Consider the following 22,753-nt stretch of genomic DNA (forward strand, 5'->3'; position numbering starts at 1 on the left):
AGCGCCCAAAAGTATTTTTAAATGTGGAAATAAGAAGGTTTTTATAATATTTTAATGAACATAAAATTATTTTCTTCCAAAAGTTTTTTTTTATTATTTATGCCTTGTAAAAAATGCAGTTTTTAAATAAACGCAAATAGTTCTCACAAATAAAAGGTATTGTTCTAATATCATAGTATATAGGTATAATAATAATTATAATAATAATAATAGTTCTATTGATAAAAGAAATATTTCTCACGAATAAAAGAAGTTAAAGTTAAAGTTTTTGTAAGCATTCAGCCCAATCTATTCTCTCCGAATCCTGCAATTTTCTCGGAATGTACGAAATGTCCTGTTGAGGAAACCAAGAACCACTGCTTGATCCTAAACTTACAGTTTCCGATTAGTCAAACTGATTTTCAATATCCTAATAAGAAATCAGGATTTGTAAATGGAGCAGCCTCCAAAATGCCCGTGACCCTACAATCTTTTTCAGTTTCGTCATTGGTTGTAGTCCCAACATTCTCAGTTGTTTTTTCGAACACAGTCCTCTGTTCCGTGTCACTGCTGGTTTCCTCCGACTCCTCATCCATGGCCATCTGTTTGTACTTGAGAAACACCTTCTTGCCTGCATCAAAACACATTGCATTTAAAAAATATCCTTAAGGATATACGCTACGTAAAATCAATCTCAAAAGTTTCCTCTCTTTAAAATGATTTATAAAATCAATAAAAAAAGATATATTATTAATTTCTGCAAATCTTGATGGGGGCTTTTAAGTACACTTCAGAAAAAATAATTTAGGTTAAAATTGTTTTTTAACGGTAGTTATTTAAAGGTTTAGCTCATCCTTATGTTTAAAAATTAATTGAAAAATCTTATAGTTATTATTGTTATAAAGAATCTTAGTTTAAATTTTAATTAACAGCACCCAATTAAAATTGTAGAGAATCCTTCCAAGATTGAAATAAGGCCTCGATGAATAGGATTAAATAAAAATTGTAAGTTTTCTCAAAAGAGAAAGGAAAAAATAAACCTTTAAATAACTACTGTTATGTAAACAATTTCAACCTTAATTTTTTTTCTGAAGTTCGCTTAATAGCCTTCTTTAACATTTGCAGAAATGTACGTAATGTACACACTTAACTAAAATTTTAATCATTTTTCAGAATTTCTAGAAAATTGTATCATATGTGATACGCTCTAAAGAAAAGCCCCGATACGTCCGAACGTAAATTTAGAGGAGAATCAAAAGAAGCCAATAGGACTGGTCTAAATGTCAATTCAACAAGTCTTATTTCATTAAAATATTTGATATGGAAAATTTTTCTCACTTTATCAATTTAAGGAGTGAGTTTCAAGTGATTTAAAACTAAATAAATCAATTTTTTAGTTTAGGATGACTCCTGTGCATTCCAGCGCGTCTGTGGTCTCAAAATGGCGCACTAGCCATGCCAAACGAATGGACAAGATTCGTCCTAGCGTTTAGCCCTGCTGATGTGCTAGTAAATACTTACAAAAAGAAAAGAAATATTTTTATAGATAATGCGTACGTACCTGATATTTCAAGAATTTTCGCTTCTCCCTTCGTTTTCAGTCCCGTTTTGTGATCCACCCATATCAATGTAGAAATGGCGTTCACAAACCTGTCTTTTGCTGGAAAAGTAGACAATTCCAGAACATCTTTATAGGAACTGTTGATCCACCATATGAGAACATACTTTTTGCGACCCATAATGAGAAACACACTTCAATCATTTATTTTTAAAACACTTTTTTAACTAGATTGTATAACGAATTCACGAAACACGTAGTACCTGCTTCCACGTACAACAAACACTGTATGTTGGTCGTCTGCTGCTGAACGATCATCGATTTTCGAATCGACCCGTGGTATGCGCGCGCGTACTGTACATAACTTTCAAATTTCGTAAAAAAGCGGAAAGCCAGAAAAGGACTGTACATTTGTGATATTTTTACTTTGGAATTAATAGTGTTTAAAAATATTCAAGAGACTATATATAGAGATGTTATTTATAAAATACTATAAAAATTTTAAGGCGAACATAAGAGGATTAAAAGGAGGGCTTTAAATACTGGTAGAGAATAATAGAAGTTCAAATAAGAACTCAGAAAAACCTATGAAAATTTCAAAGAGATTAAAGAGAATGAACAAAGAACTAAATAAGACATAAGAGCATAAAACGAGCACGTCGAGGACTGACTAGCACCAACAGAGAACGTATTTTGCACTATAGAGAATCAACGGAGAACGTCTAAGCCTGAAGAGAATTGAAAGAGAATTTGTTTAGCACTATGGAGAATCAATAGTGAACTCATATTTCGACTCGGGGAGATTTGGTATATTGTTTTCTGAAATAATTTCTCATATACCTCGCTATCCACAAAGAATAAAAAATGTTTCAAGACATTATGTATTTCATATAAATTTTCAGGTTTTATAGGTTGCACTTCATTTTATAATTTCCAGTCTCTTCACTGAGAAAAATGGATTATACTCAGTCATTAAAAATATGTTATCAGGTATAATCTTGGACTATTAACTATAGGACAGCGATCCAGATTATACGAACTAAAATATACAGAGATATCAAAGAATAGATAAAACCGGATAAAATCTTGGATTATAAATTGAAACAGAAGATTTTTTAATTTATAATCTAAATATATTAAAGCCTAAAATCTAAGATATTAGAACCTATAATCCAAAATATTAAAATCAATAATCCAATATTCTAAAATATAATATCCAGGATATGACGAACTATGATCCAAGGTATTAAATCTACCGTCCTAAAATATTAAAATTCCCAGCGTTCAATAAATCTAAAAGACTTATTAGTGTTGTGTGTGTGGCGGGGAAAACAAATTAAAATTAAAACGGGAATAAGTAACTCAACATTTTTAAACAATTACGTAAGTAACGTTTGCACCATGCTTTATTCAGTGTTCTTTTTGATTTTCAAACGCAAAAAAATCTGGTCAATGATTTTTAGGTTATTTTATTTACCGAAGTGTCTAGGCTCTGGGCAAACCGAAAGTTAACGTCTACTCTTGAAGTTTATTGATTTTTCTAAATATACACTTGTTCTAGTCGTTTAATTTTCGGTGAGACTTTGTATTATTTCCTGAATAATATACAAATAATTTGCGAAACACAGAACACGCAGAGCAGGACGCAGAGAAAAAATGGATACGCGCGCACGCCTGCATATTTAATAATCTCCAGATGTTAAGAATGAATATCTGAAGATTATAAGAATTTAACATCTCGAGATTATGTTTGGTAATATCTTCATATATTAGGAAAATATGATAGATTATACGCGATATAATATTTTTCGTTACGGGGTATTATTCTCAACTTGTAATATCCACTTCGTGTAATCCATTTTTCGCAGTGTTATAAGCGAGAAATCAGAATAAATAGAAAAATTGATGTGGAAATTTTGTCATGGCGCCAGCTGTACCCAAAATAGAAAAATCTTGGTCCATAAAAACACTCCTTACAATAACTTCAAATTAACCTACTTGTCACCTACTTGTGTTCAAGAGGTTCAAGATGGAGCCCGACTGAAGACAGATGCACAGCCGAGTTTATAGCGTTGCAATCCAAAAATGTGAAACAGAGTTGGTTTAAACTTAAAAATCCCGTTGTAGCCGTAAAATGATTCTCTAGGTTGGGACCAAACTTGTAATTGGGCAAACTATTGGCAATTTCCACATGGTAAGAAAACCGAATATAGAAAATGTAGGATGATTAAGTTGACATTCTGAGATAATGAATTTGAACCTCCTATTTGAACCTTCTAGAGATAGTAGCTTTAGCGATTTTCAGGGGTTGTCCTGTAGTTTACCCTTCAATGACCTTTCATTTTTCTCCGTGTATGAATAAGTGTTGGTACTAAAAGGGAACGGTGGCGATAGAACTACTCCCTGCACAAAAAACAACTTAACCTTAATAATGGTCTCAGAAACATCTATTAGCGGCTGCCACCGACTATTAGGAGTTCATGGTGAGTCGACCGACCGGGGGGAAAAATCGGATAGAGTAACATATTATTTTTGTTTGCGTTATCGTATGTGGTACTTTTTCCCCACGGCACTTTTGATTCTGTTCTACCCTAATGTCTTTTTTAGGGTAAAGTTGGTTCACACTCACTGCGAATACGTTTATGATCAGTTTAAATTGCTTGCCATTATTTTAAACATGAGTGGACAGTGAAGTGCATGAAAAGAACATGGTGGATAGCGGTTTCAGTTGTTTTTTTAAATTTTCAACGTCCATATGCTTTCCCACTTGGCACTCGGCTATCAGTGTGTTTTTAACCTGACATTCTAGATGAAAACTAGTTAAAACTGTATACATATTTATATAATAGTAACGAGATATTTGACACGCATTTATATTTGTTTTCAATTTTTTATCAAGTGTTTATGTTGTTACAATTGAGTGCAATGACGTAGAACCGCCAGGCTCTCGTGCTCAAGTAATATTTGATCAAAGTGCACTGTTGGCGAGTATCAAATCATGTTTACGCACCTCGTTTTTTGATAAATAATAAAAAAGGTTTCAGATTTGATGAATTTTGTATAAAACAAAAAGACCCTGGTCATATTAAGCGTTTAGTTCTATCTTAAGCCAGGCTTTATTACTACACGGAAGAAAATAGATGGAAATTTTCCTAGGCCGAGTCTGCGATTTTAGGATGGGTACAAAAGCAACTAATGCTTGAAAAACTCTAAGATGTCTTATATTGCGTATAATATAGTCAATGAAGCTCTCTCAGGCAACAAAAAACAAAGCATCTATAGACAAGTCTGTGAAGCACTCATAGACTGTATCAACAAAAGAGCTACCGACAAATTTGTGGCACGTTTAACAATTCGACATTAAAATTTCTAACACAGTCAAGGAAGGGTTCATAGACTGGGATGAGACACATTTTAAACAAATAAAAAATAAAACATTATTTAAAATTTTTTAATATTATTGCGTATCATTTATATATTTATTTTAACACATAAACACACACAATCACTACCTATATTTTTCGCACACCAGATAAAAAATCTTGGCATCGTGCTACGACTGAAAACAGCATGGGCGCATGACAAAAATCTGGGTAAAGGCTGCGAGCTACACAACTGGATAAAAGGGTGACTTGGCGTAGAAAATCAAATACACTGTTTGAAAAAATTTTATTTAAATAGTTTTCAAATATAATTTTTTACAGAAATTTATTTTTGGACCAATGGATGGTTTTACTTGAGAAAATTATATTTTTCAATTATTGAGCTATAACAAAAAAAATAATTATAGCAAAAGAAAATAATTATAGATTAAAAAATACGTTTTATAAATTGTTATTGAAGAATGATTATTTCAAATGGAATTTCTGAAGAGGAACATCAATTTTGTAACAAAAATGAATGAGAAGTATTTTAGATTTTATATAAAAATAATAATTTTTCCAATCAGTAAGAATGTTGCAAAAAGAATTGTTGTGCATTTTTTTGTAACAATAACTCAGATATTCGTTATCACCGACCTTTCAGTAATCAGTTCTTAAAGAAATATTGTAGTGAGGATGATTCGAATAACTTCTGAAAGAACTTTTGATTGATTTATTTAAATTTTAAATTTTAAAATGGCTTTTATGTAAATGCTTTTGAAATGAAAACAAAGAAATCTTATTCTAAAGCACATTCTTATATTTTATTTCAATATTTTTATCAATATTTTGTGTACAGAAATGCGAACTTAAAAATATAATCTGTTTAAATCCAGCTTTTTTCATGTAATATTAACGATATGCTAATTTATTCCGAACAGAAATAGAGTATGAATAGCTGTTATCGCTAAAAATGTTTTAAGTCTGCAACCGTTCGTTTAAGCAGCAATAGTTAAACAACTTTTCTATTATTTCAAAATTGTTGTGAGAAACAAGAACTTATTATCTCAGAATAAGGCAGGGAGTAAATACAATTTTTCACGTCATCTAAATTTTGAGGGCTGCGAATTAGACAACTTGTTGTGAGACTCACTTTGCATAACAAATTAAATACATTGTTCAAACAATTTTTGTTCAAATATTTGACAAAAATATAATTTTTTCGAAAAAATATCTTGTGAACAAGGGATGACTTTGCTTGAAAAATGATGTGCTTCAATTGTTTAAATAATTTTTACAAATTTGTGAGATATTCCAAAAAAACTAAATACACCGTTCGATTCTACGAAAAAAAAAATGAAATCCATATAATGGAAATTTTTTAAAGGCAATTTCACGTGTAATATAAATAAATAATTACAAATTCTACGGCACATAATAAAGTTTCGGTTGAAACATTAAATTGTTATAATTTTATTTTTGAAATTAAATAATTTCATTTGAGATTAAAGAAATGAATAGCAAAAACAAAAAATCAATTTTCAAATTAAAACAATAATACATTAGAAAATAAAATTTAAATTTCGGCAAAAACTTACTTGCGTATACCCTCTTAAAAGATGAAAGAATTATTGAGATAGATTCGTAAATATTTTCATAAATTTTTATTGAAATGATCGTTATTTTAAATGAAATTTCTGACAGGAAATAGCAATTTAAACAACAATCTACGAAAAGTATTGTATATTCTATACCAAAATAATGAATATTGTTAAATAAATAACCCGAGTGGAGATTTTAAGTCGGTGACTGGCCATTCTACGGTCGGTGAGCCCGGCTTTAAGCTGAGAGCTGGCCGGAGAGCCCGACTTTAAGTCAGGCTGTAGCCGGGGTTTCTGGTCGGAATCCGACCTGCATCCTCACGCTCCGCTGGCCAGCGTCCGGCAATGCAGCATGGCCGGGAGCTGCATTGGTGAGCCCGACCGTAGCCCGAACAAGATCAATTGGTGCTTTACTAGATTTAAATGATTCGGGTTTCAATTCTGTATGAAGAGCATTAGTCACTAAATTAGGGAGTCAATTTGATTCCTTTTTACTGTAGAATTGAAGCATATTAATACATGAAATTCCACACGCCCAGCACACAGACAACATTAACTATGTTAAAGTACCTAATTTTAAGTTCTCTTTTTCGAATTATTCATTATTTTGCGGCGTTATGCAAATATAAAATACAAGAACTTTTAACAGGAATATCAATAAAATACATTTTAAATAAATAATTTTGATCGATTACAATTTTTCTGTGCGTGATATTTTGTTTTTTCCCATTGTAGACTATTTTACAACTTTTTACAATGACCGGAAATATAATTTTTTTATGAACATTACACATTTTTAACGACGGAGTTCAGAAATTTAATCGTGAATGTTAAAAATTTCTTAATAATAATTTTTTTTCTAATTTCGTGTAAGGTTTGGTTTTTAGGTATTTTATATTATTTTATGACGTTTGAGATTGATATAAAATGTACATTTTTTTCTCAACTTTTGCAATTTTTCATAAAGGTGGAACTTAGAATTTTTTTCTTAAAAAAAAAAAAAACAGTTCGAATTTCAAAAAAGAGTCATCGAAGTTTTGTCACAAAATGCATTGCTTGTAAGTCTGAGCTCGTGAAACCTCTAGATTTGTGGTGTCAAAAAGATATTCACCCATTATATTTCCACGCGTGGAACATCCATGCGGTATAAAACAGCTACCGTCTGAGCATTTGATCATAAAATTTGTCCGATCAGAGCCCAGTGAGCCCCCGGCTGGGATTTTGACATAAATTTTGGCTAGCCAGTCTCCGACCAGCGCACGGCTAGGCTCTTAAAAAAACAAACACAGCCTGGTCAGTCCCCGACGAGCAACCTTGCTGTACTAGGGCTAACCAGGGCTACTTCCTCATGGAAAGGAAATTTTTGTACCAATTATTGTATATCCTTTTGCAAAGCAAAATAACTCAGGTATTCATAATATCTCAGGCACCTCTTAGTGCTTCGAGAAGCATTCGTGGTGATTCGATTAACTTTTAAACAACTTTTTATTTATTTATTCAAATTATATAAGTGGACGAGGCTTTGAAATGCAAATGTTGTTGGGTTTAAAAGAAACACATCACATTTTAGTATAAGACACATTCTTATATTTTATTAAAAGTGATAAAGAGCAGACGACCAATGTGAACAAAAATCTCGAAAGTCTCGAAACTGCGAGATTTCCGACAGGATAATAAATTATCATAATGTAAATTTCGGAACTTTGTACTTAATGAATGGTACTGAAAGAAATATATTTATTAAAATCATATATTTTTCCGAAATTTGGAAATTTGCATCAGGTAATTTTAAAATCACGCCAAAAAACTCGCTGTTTCGAGGATTTTGTCATTTGCCTTTTTTTTGTATATTAGGTATTATATTATTTAAAATATATTATTATTCGTTTACAGAAGTTCAAACAATTATAAATTTATTACCTGTATAATGTTTTTGCCATAATTAATTTATAGTTTTATTATAATCTCTACTTGAAAATTTTTACTATACATTTATCATGATTCGAAGTTTATATACACATCCATTTCTTAATACGATTTTTGTCCCTACTTTGGCGTTCTTATGGGCACAAATTTCCAAATCTTCCATTTGGGGCGTCAAAATAAATGATTGGTTTTTGTTTCTAATATAACGCTCCACACTCTACCTTCCTGTACAGAATAAAATTATTTGACGAAAAATTAACAAAATGGAGCAAGAAAAAGACATACTGACATGTACGTAATGTTTCAAGTTATTTTGCAAACGGAAAAAACTATCCATTAAATTTTATAGAACTAATACCTGGACCCAACCAAGCCAGACCGATTTCCTACTGAAACGCCATCTCCATACGCTCGCAGAACTAGTGTTGCTTGATGTTTCCTGATTGTTGCAGTAAAATTTGTATACATACTAGTCAGTGCCGGATCATGGGGAGGGCTTGGTGGTGCTGAAGCACCGGGCCCCACGCTAGTGGGGGCCCCCTTCTCCCCAAGAAAAACATATAATATACAGTAAAATAACCCGCTTATAAACAAAAATAATAAAGTCCTAAAAAAATTTTAGTAAAATTTTTTCAATTAAATTTTTGAATTTTTTTATCATGAACTAATTTTAAATGAAAATAAAATGTTAAGTCCAGCCGCCTTAAAGGGGCCCCAACGTTATTTTAGCTCCGGGCCCCGAAAGGTCTTAATCCGCCCATGATACTAGTCGTTTATAATATCCTAGCAATGATTGAAAATGCACAACGCGAGTAAGCCAGGTGTTCGGAGGAACCAAATACCAGCCAGTATACCTCGAAACCTGTGCGAGGAAGATGAGAGTAAGTAATTACTCTGCGACCTCATTGAAATATAACCTCAAATAATTTAATAATTAATTCAATTGTTTTAGGTAGAATTAGTATATTTACCATTAGATGAGATGAATATTATTATATGATGGAATTTATCAAGTTCTTTTGTTTTCAATTATTATTTAAGAACTCAAGGTTTTTTGATTTAATGTACAGTTAGAATTATCAAATCTATTGACAAGAAATGGATTGCTGTATGTACATAATTGTAATGTTTTTAGATTATGAGGATAAAATATGTGATACAATCGATTATGTCATTGAAACTTTAATTCTGTATTCATGATAAATTCATTATAGAAATATATTCAGGACAAATTTTCATAACATGAAAATGGTATAGGGATTTCAACAAGAGCCAGTTACTCAACTGCGCATGCGTCGCATTCGGCATTTAATTGGTTTCGCGCAAGGTTTAAATTTTGAATTTTTATTTAAAAGATGTTTGATCTATATTTTTTCTTAACAAACTTGAAAAAATAAAACGATGTAATAAATGATAGCTCAATTTTTTGGCAAAAATATTATCTACAACTACCTTGTCGAATTTTTCAAGAAGTAATTCAATCGACAGAAAATTGAATTTATTTACAGTAAAATGTTAATAAACCGTAAATCATAAGTTATTTCCCGATGATTTTCTTTGGAAGGATTCGAAAATGTCAAGTTATAGGGGATCTTTTTTCGAAAATTTTTTTCTAATTTATTAAGAAGTTTTATAGACAAAATTTATTTTCAAGAAATTAAAATTTTCATTAAAAATATTTCTGGTTATCAACCATTTTTTTCATAAAAAAAGAAACCTTTTCCTCGAAACTGATACCATCTGCAATAATCTTACGTTTCTCAAAGGTATCATTAGATTTTGTAGTCTGTAACCTCTTCTTTTCGTGCCTGTAGAACTTTAATTTTCACTTAAAATAACTTAATTGGAAAATCAAAATATTAAGGTGACCTTCGAAAGGAGAGGACCATTTATTAGTTTCGAGTTTATTTATATTTAATTTCCATTTGTGAAATTCACGAATGGATTATAATGAGACTGATCGTGTACCAATCGGACACCGAGAGGGCACTGATCGGGTTTCCCGATCGGGTATCCCGACCTGGCCCCGATCTGGGCGTATGTTTCATCCGCGATATGGCCCCGACCAGGATTCCTGATCGAGATCCGATCTGGACTATTCTGGCTCCGATCGGGGCCACATCGAGATTTCCGCACGTGCTATTACACAATCACTACAGTATTTATAATCGCACGCTATGAAAGTTTTTATTCGCCGCGGGGGTTCGAACCCTATAAGTTTCGCATTCCTAACGGCTAAAGCCTCTCGGCTAGCCTAGTTTGAGCTAAGCGAAACACAATCTGAAATATAAACTACAGCTGTGCAAGGCCATCTGCAAATTTTTGTGACCAATTCTGTAAAAGATATTGTTACGCTTATAATAATATATGTACTAATATTTTAAATTGTAGAAATATTGCACAAATTATTATTGTCTATTTTTTTTCTTAATCAAGATTTAAACTTAATAAAAAATATTTCAAGATATTTGAAAGATTGAAAAGAATTTAATAATTATATTTTTTAGAAATTTAATAGATTTTAAAGGATTTCCACGAATTTCCGAAGATTTAAAAAGATTTAACAGACTTTAAACAATTCAAGAGCATTACTCATATTTTAGTATGAACTCAAAATCTTAAAACTCATTTAAATTCTACCGAAGTGTCTTTTGATTTTTGAAAAATTATTAAAAATGTAAACTATATTAAATCGATTGAAATGCCAGAAAATCTCTCAAAATGACTAAAAATCTCTTAAACTCATAAGAGTATTTTGAAGGCCTTAAAATCTCTTTAAAATTCTTGTACTTTTTGGAATTCTTCTTAAATATTTTTAAATTCACACAATAATACAACAACTTTTTTGAAACTTCTTGAAATTTTTTATAATCAGTTTGAGTAATTTGGAATTTTTAAAAACGTGTAGAGCGCAAGGGGAAATTGAAGAATATGTCAGAATATTCCCGTGCAGAAATCTAAATTTGGCTCCGATCGGGTCTAGACCAGTCCAGATCGGGAATCCTGGTAGGTGCCAGATCGCGAATGAAACACACGCCCAGAACGGGGCCAAGTAAGGACATCCGATCGGTACAAGATCAGTCTCATTATAATCCATTCGTGAATTTCACGAATGGAGATTTATTATAAGTAAACTCGGCACTATCGAATGGTCCTCTCCTTTCGAAGGCCACCTTAATATTTTGAATTTCCAATTAAGTTATTTCAAGTTAAAATTAAACTATTAAAGGCACGAAAAGAAGAGGTTCCGCAAAAAGATTCCATACAACTTGACATTTTCGAATGTTTGCAAAGAAAATCATCGGTAAAAAAATTAAGCTATCATTTATTGGATTGTTTTATTTTTTCAAGTCTGTGAAGAAGAAATATAGACCAAACAACTTTTAAACAAAAATGAAAAATTTTAATTAAATAATTCTGGTTGTTTTAAATATTATTCACCGAATATGCACTTAATGAATTTTTATCATTAATTATTAATTTCGACCTAAGGGACGTTTTTATAAGCTGAAATGCCATTTTTTATAATAAAAAAAGAAAAATAACTTTGTTTATAATTTTAAACTTCGCGCGAAACCAATTACATGCCGCATGCGGCGCATGCGCAGTTGAGTAGCTAGCTCTTGTTGGAATCCCTACACAATTGGCATTTTGCATTTTGATTGTACTGCATGATTCTGAAATTCATGATATGAAAATTGGTACTTAATTTATTTCTGTAATGAATTTATTATTAATACAGAATCAACGTTTCAATAACAGAATCGATTATATCACATATTTTATTTTCAAAATCTAAAAACATTACAATTTTGTGCATACTGCAATCCATTTCGTGTCAATAGATTTGATAATTCTAACTCTACATTAAAGCGAAAAACCTTGAGTTCTTAAATAATAATTGAAAACAAAATAACTTGATAAATTTTATCATATAATAATAATTGTAATAATAATTACCTGAAAAAATTAATGAATTATTAATTTATTTGGGGTTAGGCTGCAATGAGCCCGCAGAGTGTAATTACTTACTCTCATCTTCCTCGTGCAGGTTTCGAGGTATACTGGCTCGTGTTTGGTGCCTCCGAACACGTGGCTTACTCGCCTTATGCATTTTTAATCATTGGTAGAATATTATAAACGAGTAATATGTATACGAAATTCACTGCACTATCAGGAAACATCAAGCAGCACTAGTTCTGCGAGCGCATAAAGATGGCGTTTCAGTAGGAAATCGATCTGGCCGGGTCGGGCCCAGGTATGGGCCACAGAGTTATGCCGATCAGGACCAGATCGGTATTACGTTTGAAATCGGGCGATTTCTGCACGGGTTTGTGAATATTTCGGAATATTTTGAAATATCAAAAATATCTGAGATTAGAAAGAATACCAACAATATTGAAAGAATACGTGCATGGGAATATTTAGTAAATGTATCAGGAATATTGGAGTGATCGAACCCTCGGCATATAGAAATAAATTAGTTTAAAAATATGACATTTTGAAGAAGCAATTTATTATTTTAAGTAAATGTTCCATCCAAATCTTTGGTATATATTTATAACCATAGGTGATCTTATTAAGAGTGGTTACAAGTCTACTGTAACCAACATCGGTTTTTTGGAGAATAACGTACGAAAAACAATCATCGCTGACCGAATCCATTTGAAATCAGCAGGGACCTACACTTGAAATCGCAGAATTTCTCGAGAGGGAAATATGTTGTTTTTGAAAGCAAATTATACTTTTTTCATGTTTTTAAAATTCGAAAAAAATTGGTTGAATTTGGGAAAGTTCAATTAGCAATTTAAAAATTATTAGTTTTCACGTAATTTGAATTGAACATAAATAATTGAAATTTTAAAGGTTTTGGTTAAAAAAAGTTTTAATATTACAGTTTTTGGTAAATATAAATTTTGTCAGTTTTAAATAAAATTCGAATTCTTTAAGTTTCAAACTTCTGGACTAGATTTTTTTCATTTTTAATAGTTCCCATTTTAAATTATTATATAGTTTGAAAGTTTGTTTAGTATAATTGAATTCATTCTTTGATTTTATAACAATTCGGCTAATTAGCTTGAAGGTAAAATTATAATTTTGTTCTTTAAGAACAATTTTAAATTTTCAGAATTTCAGAAGCTTGAATTGCCCTATTTTTAAAACTTTTTAAACTAAAATCATTTAATTTCATGATTATTCAATTCAAAAGAAAATTGCGTAAAAGGAAAATATATTTCTTCAGAATCTGCGGAAACTAATTTGGAGTTATTTTTTGTGGTACAGAAAAAACTCAATACAAAAGATATGTATCTTTCTTACTTTTTTCTTTCGAGGTTTCTTCTCGGCTGTTTGATACTTGGAGGGGGGGGGGGGGGGGGGGGGGGGTTGGGTCTGTGTTCTTTATAACTATCTTTAAAATCTTAGCGCTGTTTTGCATTTCTCGTTTTGCTTGCTGCCACCAGATTAGGGCAAACTTCTTTCCTGTTGAACCCATTTCGATGTTTTCACTTTAATATTTATTATTTAAAACCAATTTAACTGTTTCTTTCACGAACTGTGATGATGGAATTTTAGAGAAAACAACACAGTGTCTGTTACGAGGGCACAGGCGTCGAGGCAACGACGCCACATATTTCGTGCGTTAAAATTTAAGAGCGTTAAAAGAAAATTTAAAAATTCTACGAAGAATATGGAGCTTTAAAGGAGACATAAGTAAAACTCAAGAATGTAGAGGAAAGACCTTCAATGTAGGGGCTGAAGCTTATGCAGAAGCAAAAAAGAATAAAAATATCTTTAGGAGTCGCTACGCAGGAGCTAGTAGAATAAACAGCCGCAAAGTAGGGAAAATACTTCCACTTGAAGCGTCATAGTAGGGCCTATATACGCCTGAGCATTCGGTCATAATATTTGCCCGATCAGAGCCCAGTCAACCCCCAAATGGGGTTTTGACATAAATTTTGCCTAGCGAGTCTCCGACTAGCACACGGCTAGGCTATTAAAAAGCAAACATATAGCCCGGCCAGCTCCCGACCACAAAACTTGTTATACCAGAGCTAGCCCGGGTTATTTCCACATGGGTTAATATAAGAATGTATATTAAATGTATATTAAAATTGGAAACATTTGTAACAGTGATTGTAAGTTGAAAGATTACCCAGGCAAGCTTAAAAATCGAGCGCCAAGCGCAAGATAAATATATTATCGAGCAGGTTTCGAATGTTGACTTTTATTTTATAATTTGCTTTATTAAAATTATTTTAATAATATTAATAATTATCAATTATAAATAAATATGTATGTATTAGTTAATAATTATTAAATACAAAATCTATATAATTATTAAATAATTAAATTATGAATTTATGATTAATGTTTATAATAATTATGATCATAATGAGCATAATAATTATTATTTTTGCATAATTATGTTCACTCAGATTTGTCTTAACTATAATTTGTGACTAAGTCAATATTACTTTTTCAAATTGTTACTTTTGTGGTTGTTACTTTTGTGGTTGTTACTTTTGTAGTAAATTAAAATTTTGCAGCAAATGGCTAAATTTATCATTTAACATGTGTCATTTGAATTCTGAACGCACTTGTTGAGAAATTTAGAGAATATAACTTCTGGTTTTCAGTGTTGGCGCTAACCAGGCGTTCGGTCCTGGGCCTGACCAAAAGTGTAAAATTTTTTCTGGCTAGCCCCAGGCCAGACTTTCTGGTCAGCTGCTAGCTATGGGCTGGTCATCCGCTAGTTTTTGGCTGGCTGACAGTTTGCGACAGTTGATCGACAAAATACCAGCTGTGTGTCAGAGAGGTCAGATTCAACACATTACTGGTACTTTAAGTTGTGGCGTCATTTAGCAAGAGGTCTGCACGCCAACCCGTGTAGAAATCGCCCGGTTGCAAACGTAATGCCGATCTGGCCCCGATCAGTAGAACTCTGTGGCTCATACCTGGGCCCGACCGGGCCAGGCCGAGTTCCTACTGAAACGCCATCTACACTGAAAAAATGGTATAGCTGTTGTAGCCAGAAATATATTGCTGGGGAGATATAGCTGAATGTGCAAAAAAGTTTAGGCAGAACTGCAAACTAGATAGCTAAGATATATAAACCGTCTGTCTTCTACGGACAGAAAATGTGGGAGATAATTCTATCATTATTTGCTAAACATTCTAGCAGTCACGATCAAACAGCATATTTCCTACAGTTAGTTTACTCTTACAGCTAAAAATTCTAACCTAAAATAATTGGAGCATCATTTTTAGGCCTATAAATTGAAATGCATTTAAAAAATGTACCACCTTGCATTAGTTCGCACAACACTAACACCCGACATTTCCGTAAGTACAAGAAGCTCGTGCCTCGTGTCGTGTGGCTTGTGAGATTTAAAAAATGAATAATATATACAGTAATTCAACGACAGTGATGGAACCGATTATAGAAATAAGAGATTTTTTATTAGCTGAAAGGAAAGTGAGTATTCTTTTATCAGTGCGCGTATAACCTCAAAAAATCTTCGTTTGCAACTCTTTTTCGATACGCCCTAGTGTACATATTGATATGTATTGATTATAACTAACTGTTTTCAATTTAAGATTTTTAATAATTAAGTCATGTATGTATCTAATACATTAAAAGATTTAAGTATTTATATATATGGTTGATATATTTTTGCGTCATCATGCCTAAAGATATATCAGCCTATTAGCTACAAATAATTATAGGCACTTCAGCCAGAAAACGTAGCTAGATAGGCTGTCAAGTTTAGCTATATTTTTCACCTAGAATATCTAGCTGAACCAGGTTACGTGTGACACCTATACTTGTTTAGAAATAGAAATATAGATATTACAGCTAAATTTTCTAGATACTGCACCTATATTTTGCCTCCAAGAAAATCTGTTCAATACAGCTAACTATTCAGGAAGATGAAATCCAGTGATACTTTCTAGCTGGGATAGCAAGAAATCTAGATAATATACCTAAAAAATTTGTTCAGTGTACATGCGCTCGCAGAACTATAGCTGCTTGATGTTTTCTGATAGTGCAGTGAAATTTTTGTGCATACTAGTCGTTCATAATATTCTATCAATGATTAAAAATGCATAAGGCGAGTAAGCCAGGTGTTCGGAGGCACCAAACACCAGCCAGTTTACCTCGAAACCTGTGCGAGGAATATTAAAGTAATTACACTCTGCGGGCTCATTGAAACCTAACCTCAAATAAATTAATAATTAATTTTTCAGGTAATTATTATTATATGATAAAATTTATCAAGTTCTTTTGTTTTAAATTATTATTTAAGAACTCAAGGTTTCGTGATTAAATGTAGTTAAAATTATCAAATCTCTTCACAAGAAATGGATTGCAGCATGCACAAAATTGTAATGTTTTAAGATTATGAGAATAAGGTATGTGATGTAATCGATTATTTTATTGAAACTTTGATTCTGTATTAATGATAAATTCATTACAGAAATACATTAAGGACAAATAAAGTAGTACAATCAAAATACAAAATGCCAATTGTGTAGGGATTCCAAGAGGAACTAGTTACTAAACTGCGCATGCGTCACATACAGCATGTAATTGGTTTCGCGCGAAGTTTAAAATACTAAACAAAGTTAATTTACATTACATTTAAATTACATTTACAGTCTGCCTGTGAACACGATACCTGTTGAAAAAATTAATATATTACATTGCCCTTTGGTACACTCGTTTAGTGTCCTAAACTGAATGTCAAGTTCGTTAGCCAGCCATTTTGGATGGAAATTCAAAAAGAGGGCACATTTTGAATATTTTTAAGACCACTCTTTTCAAAATTCACAAATTCTCTGTACGGTTAGTCATAGTATTCAAAAATTCGAACAATTTACCCTGATGACTTTTTAAAAAAAAATCATAAATTACCAGAGTTATAGCATTTACAAAATTAAAAAAAAACACAGGAAAATCAACATTTTAAGCCAAATAACGCACGACATGAAAAAAAGTCAATAAAAGAAACATGTTGCTTTTTGAATGCCCTACAAGATTATTATAACAACTCTTTGAATTTTCTTGAAAAATTAAAAATTGAAATTTGGACAGCATACAAAATAATGAAAAATCCCAATATTACATTTTTCGGCCAAACTGTGCAAAATACGGTAAAAGAGGAATATACAAAAATTGTGCATTTGAAAAAGATCTACAATATAGTTATGAATCACTTTTTGATAGGATGCGTATTTTTCGCTTTAATAATGAAAAACGTCATTAACAGTAAAAAAATGTGCCAGCTGCGTGAGCACATTCTTATCACAACTTTTGTCTTTTAATTTCTTTTTCGTCTCGTGTGTGGCGTTTCAAAAAATTTAAATTTCTATGTTTTTGATGCTATTTATTATGATTTAAACTAAAAACAGAACTATCACAAAGTTATTCATGAAAAATAAAAAATTTTTACATTCTCATCAGAGAAGGTATTAGATTTGTATAAAATTTGAGCCCCCTAGTTTTTGTCAAAAGGTCCACGTTTTGAAACTCCCTGAATCCGAAAAAGAGCTTTTTATGAATGTTTCTATCTGTATGTCTATCTGTCTTTTGTATGTATGCATGTCTGCTGCTCAGTAGACCTTATGTGTAAAGTTTAAATCATAAAAAAACATTGGAAATGAACAAATTCAGTTTATCCAAAAACGACAAAAGTTGCATTAAAATATTTAACACATTTTCTTTCAAAGAAATCGCATCTTTTTAAACGGGACAATGAAACTACGTCTGTTTAATACCAATGTAAGTTATGAATGATATTAATATACATTTATGGGACTGATGTAAAATTGCAGGAATGAAATCGAGTGCGAAGCACGAGATACGTGATGAGAATGTTTTCGTTCAAGCCGAAGGAGCTTTAAAAAAAGAAAATTCACAATCACCAAATTGCTGTTGTCGATCATAGGTTATTTCCCGATGATTTTTTTTATAATGATTCGAAAATGTCAAGTTGTAGGGAATATTTTTGCGAAAAAACTTGTTCTAATTTTTTAAGAATTTTAAGACAAAATTTTTTCAAGAAATTAAAATTGTCAATTAAAACATTTCTGGTTATCGTCCATTTTTTCATAAAAAACAAACCTTTTGCTCGAAACTAGTACCATCTACAATAATCTTACGTTTCTCAAAAGTATAATTAAATTTTGTAGTCTGAAACTTCTTCTTTTCGTGCCTGTAGTACTTTAATTTTAACTCAAAATAGTTTAATTGGAAATTCCAAATAATAAGGTGGCCTTCAAAAGGAGAAGAACATTCGATAGTTTCGAGTTTACTTATAATAAATCTCCATTCGTAAAATTCACGAATGGATTATAATGAGACTGATCGGGTACCGATCGGACACTAATAGCCCACCGTTCGGGTGTCTTGACCTGGCCCCGATCTGGGCGTGTGGTTCATCCGCCATCTGGTTCCGACCAGGATTCCTGATCAGGACCCGATCTGGACTGATCTGGCCCCGATCAGGGCGAGATCGAGATTTCTGCCCGGGAAGGACCAAGCAATAAATTCCAATTGCTTCGTAATAAACTTTATTTTTTTAGTGACTTTGAAAAAAAACATGTTTCACTATACATATCTTTAGTTACAAAATTTTCGGTACAGATACCCTTTAACTTTTTTGAAATATCTAAAAAAAAATTAGTGATCGAGCTAAGATTTTGTTTGCTCTTGGCTAGCTGATCAGCGCACAACGTAGGCCAGACCAGACTGTTAAGGTGTTAAGATCATCTATCATTTCAAACACCCTGTGAACTTTTTTGAAACATGTCAAAAACATTCGCTGCTTGAATTTGGTCTAGATAAGGTCAGACTAGCGCCAGACATGGGCCAGATCTGATCTTACAGACTAGACAGTCTAGAAACATAAACTTCAATTAAAAGACTTTCTAAATGTTCGACATGAAATAATTATTTTCATTATTTTGTAAAAGTATATTTTTTTGATTAGAGGAACACAAACATGAAACAAAAATCTTAAATAGCCATCTAATTTTTTTTGATACTCTAAGGGTAGCTTCTCGTAAGTAATTAAAACGTGTCAGGCCTGTAAATGAATAGCTGATTATTCTTTTGAATGTCTGAATAAACCAGGCATTTGGACACTATGTATAGATTTCGTTCCAAATTTTTCTGAACGCAAGCAGCCAGCTAAATGTCTGAAACCTCAAAAAATACTAAGATGCATAAGAAAAGAAAAACAGTAAACCAAGAAAATTAATCAAGTTTCTAAACATTTGAAAAGCTACCAGTGAACCTCGTTTCCTGTGGACAATTCTGCCTTCATACTTAAGAAAACAGTATCTACAAAAACAGCAAACAGTGATAATCGAAGAAAACTGCTCAAATCATTATTCGTGTAGACCGCTGATTTAAATTACTTTTGAAACTTTTTTTTGTCGTTCTGGGCTAATTTATAGGTAATCTTCTCATTTCTGAAATTTTTTAAAATAAATGGTTAATTTGTTATAAAAAATGCAGATACTGCCAAAAATGTGAACCGAAATTACGCAAAAACGGCGCACCTGTAGAAACAGCTTTCTTGCAAACGCCGGCCCTCGGAAAGCAGTCTTGCTATTCGCAAGAAAGCAGTATCTGCGAAAAATTTGAATTTGCGCCCAATAATTAATAAATCGATACAAACACATGCTCGAAATAATGTTAAATTTACATTTTAATAATATTATATAAATAATAATTACAAGTATTGACATATTTTGAAATATAAACAAATACAAATTATTTCAAAAAGTCGAAAATTTCTTTGCAAAAAATTCTTTTCAAATAAAAAAAAAAATTTTTTTGTACCTTTCTTCAGCATCAACAACTGAGCCAAGTAAATATATTGCTTCCTTTTCAGAATTTTTATAATTATTTGCGTTCATTTTGCAATTTGTAATCATTTTATTTGTAGATACTGCGTTTGCTGAGGTCCCACAATTTCAAGAAAGCAGTACCTTTGGACTGCTTTCTTGCGTAACATCACGTCCTCCGAGACTCGGTCGGTGTTAGGCAAAAACACAGTATCTGAAAGATACTGCTTTCTTGCATAATTTTGGGTGCCGTATTCGAGCCTCCGTGTTACAATTCTTGCAGTTACGGAAAATTTTATGTAGATACTATTTTCTTACCTAACACGACTCTCCAGAATTAATAGATGCGGCTTTTTGCAATAATCATTAAAAAATTATCTTTAATCTTATTAACAATTTAAAAAAAAAAACAATTTTCATAAACGGATGTATCTTTTTTTACGATTCCAACGATATAAAAGCCTCATTTTCGATTTTTCGTAGATACTGCTTTCTTAAATATCACGGCAGAATTGGTGTCATCAGTCTTCACAGAAAAATCCTAGTTGTAGCAGAAAATGTTTAGATCGTCGCTATAGGTAGCCTAATTATTTTAACGCGGATTTCAGTAAAATAAATGAATGAGACAAGTGGTACAAACCCGTAGAAGCTGTAAACCCAGTATGCATCGCATACCGGGGTGTTGTCAAATGTTGGGAATGAGGGGTCGCCGGTAGTCCATGCGACGAGGAAACAGGGACTTGATGGTGAGTAGCCACTGGTCTTGAGAGAATAGTATCGATGCCGTGCGGATTGCTGCCGACGGACGTAATCGAAGTAGCCGGACTGTGCTTCCCGCTTCCCGTTGGAGAAGTCTGACCCTGGGATTGGGTTTGCAACTGTGCTGAAACTCCAGACAATTGAATCCCGGCATGTTGCTGTTGCTGGTGATGACTTCTCTCTGCCATGGAGTGGAGGGCTGCCAACGGTTGGCTGCCCAACATTCCACCCCCGGCGGCACTGAGGTTCAGAAATTGGAGGACATGGGGTGAAGCAGCGGCATGGAAGTCGTGCAACCAAGGTGGTCTTGGCGGTGGTGGTGAATGACTTGAAGTAGGTGGAGGTGAACATGAACCCAAAGAAGAACCCGGCGAGGAACTGTGGTCCCCATCCAGGTGGCTATTTCGCCTATGGGCATCGCTCAGCGAGGACATGTTCTCGTTGATATCCGCGTCACTAACCGCGCTGGTTCTTGAATGCAAATCCACTTCGCCTCGATCACAGAAGCTCCTGTCGGTAGTCAAGGAGCACACCATCTCGCACCACTCATAATTCGAAAATTTGCGGAATATCGCGAAAAATGCACTCACCTCAGGGCTGATTAGCCAAGAAAAACTAGCATTTAATTACGGGCATGAAGTAACTTCACTTTTGCTATTGATCAAAGTTTGCAGTGATACAGCTTGAGAGGAAATGCAAATGAGTGTCCTCTGCAAGAGGTGACAACAGTGAAATTGCAAAACTTGAACGACAGTTTGAAGAAAAGTGTTTGCATGGAACAGATCACAACAGTTGGATATAAACAGTTTATATGACTTATCCTGGTCGAAGGAATTTGATTGAAACTGAGTAACTGTACGCTATGGAAGTCATCACTCTATGTTTCGAGTAAGGTCCACACTTTTCGCACTGTCCACACTATTCACACTGAAGACACAACACACAACGCGGAGAAGCGACGAGTAACGGATAGTCTGTTGACTGGCAATGTGTGACTTTCGGAACCGTGGTGAGGACCCACTCTCCTCCAGTCGTGGAATCGAGTTCTCGCCTCATCCTCGCGCTCGTGCCTGGCGGAAATCACAGGATAGGTGGGTGTGCTGGCCGGGGTAGCTCGTTTGGGGGATGAGGATTGGTCTATTGGTCGTAGGACGGATGATAGTCTGAGGGCGGGACTCGCGCGAGATTGGTCGGCGGGATTTGCTACACCGGAAGCGAAGCGTGCTCAGGGCGTGGCCTCTCAATCTCGCGTTAGCTTCTTGTTAAGCGTCTTTCATTGTGTGTTTAAACTCGTAATTTATGATCCCGACTGAATAAAACAAGAGCTCGCCGGTCCGATCGCTCACTGGATGCCTGGCTGGCTGAATAGTTGGCCTACCATTGCCGGCTGGACTTGTTTGTTCCCTGCTCTCTCTGTCTCAAGTTTCACTGTATTGGTTTATATGCACGGAGAAAATTTTTTAATGAAAATTTACCCCATTAGTTCGGTAAATAAAAGACATTACTGGAATTAGATAAAGTTTACAATTATTTTAGAATTTAATATAAAACAGAATTATAAATATTATAAAAGAGTTATGTAAAACTTCAAATCCAAAAGTGAAAATTCTAAAATGTAGTAATTGATATAAGGATTGTATTATTTTCATACCAGTACATCATACACTGAAATAAAGAATCTTTTGAATCAAGTAAATAAATTTACTTGATTC

At 33.1% G+C, this 22,753-nt stretch overlaps 1 protein-coding gene across 1 annotated transcript in view; it reads right to left on the minus strand.

Moving 5' to 3' along the window:
• The window catches only part of LOC117169770 (homeobox protein Nkx-6.2-like), a 301,198-nt gene extending 279,621 nt beyond the window's left edge, over nucleotides 1-21,577 (minus strand). Inside the window, exon 1 of the mRNA XM_033356278.1 lies at nucleotides 20,923-21,577. Coding sequence (XP_033212169.1) covers nucleotides 20,923-21,577 — 655 coding nt within the window. The remainder of the gene's footprint in view (nucleotides 1-20,922) is intronic.
• Nucleotides 21,578-22,753: the final 1,176 nt, after the last annotated feature.

Source organism: Belonocnema kinseyi, chromosome 3 (genome assembly GCF_010883055.1).
Source record: "Belonocnema kinseyi isolate 2016_QV_RU_SX_M_011 chromosome 3, B_treatae_v1, whole genome shotgun sequence".
Lineage (NCBI taxonomy): Eukaryota > Metazoa > Arthropoda > Insecta > Hymenoptera > Cynipidae > Belonocnema > Belonocnema kinseyi.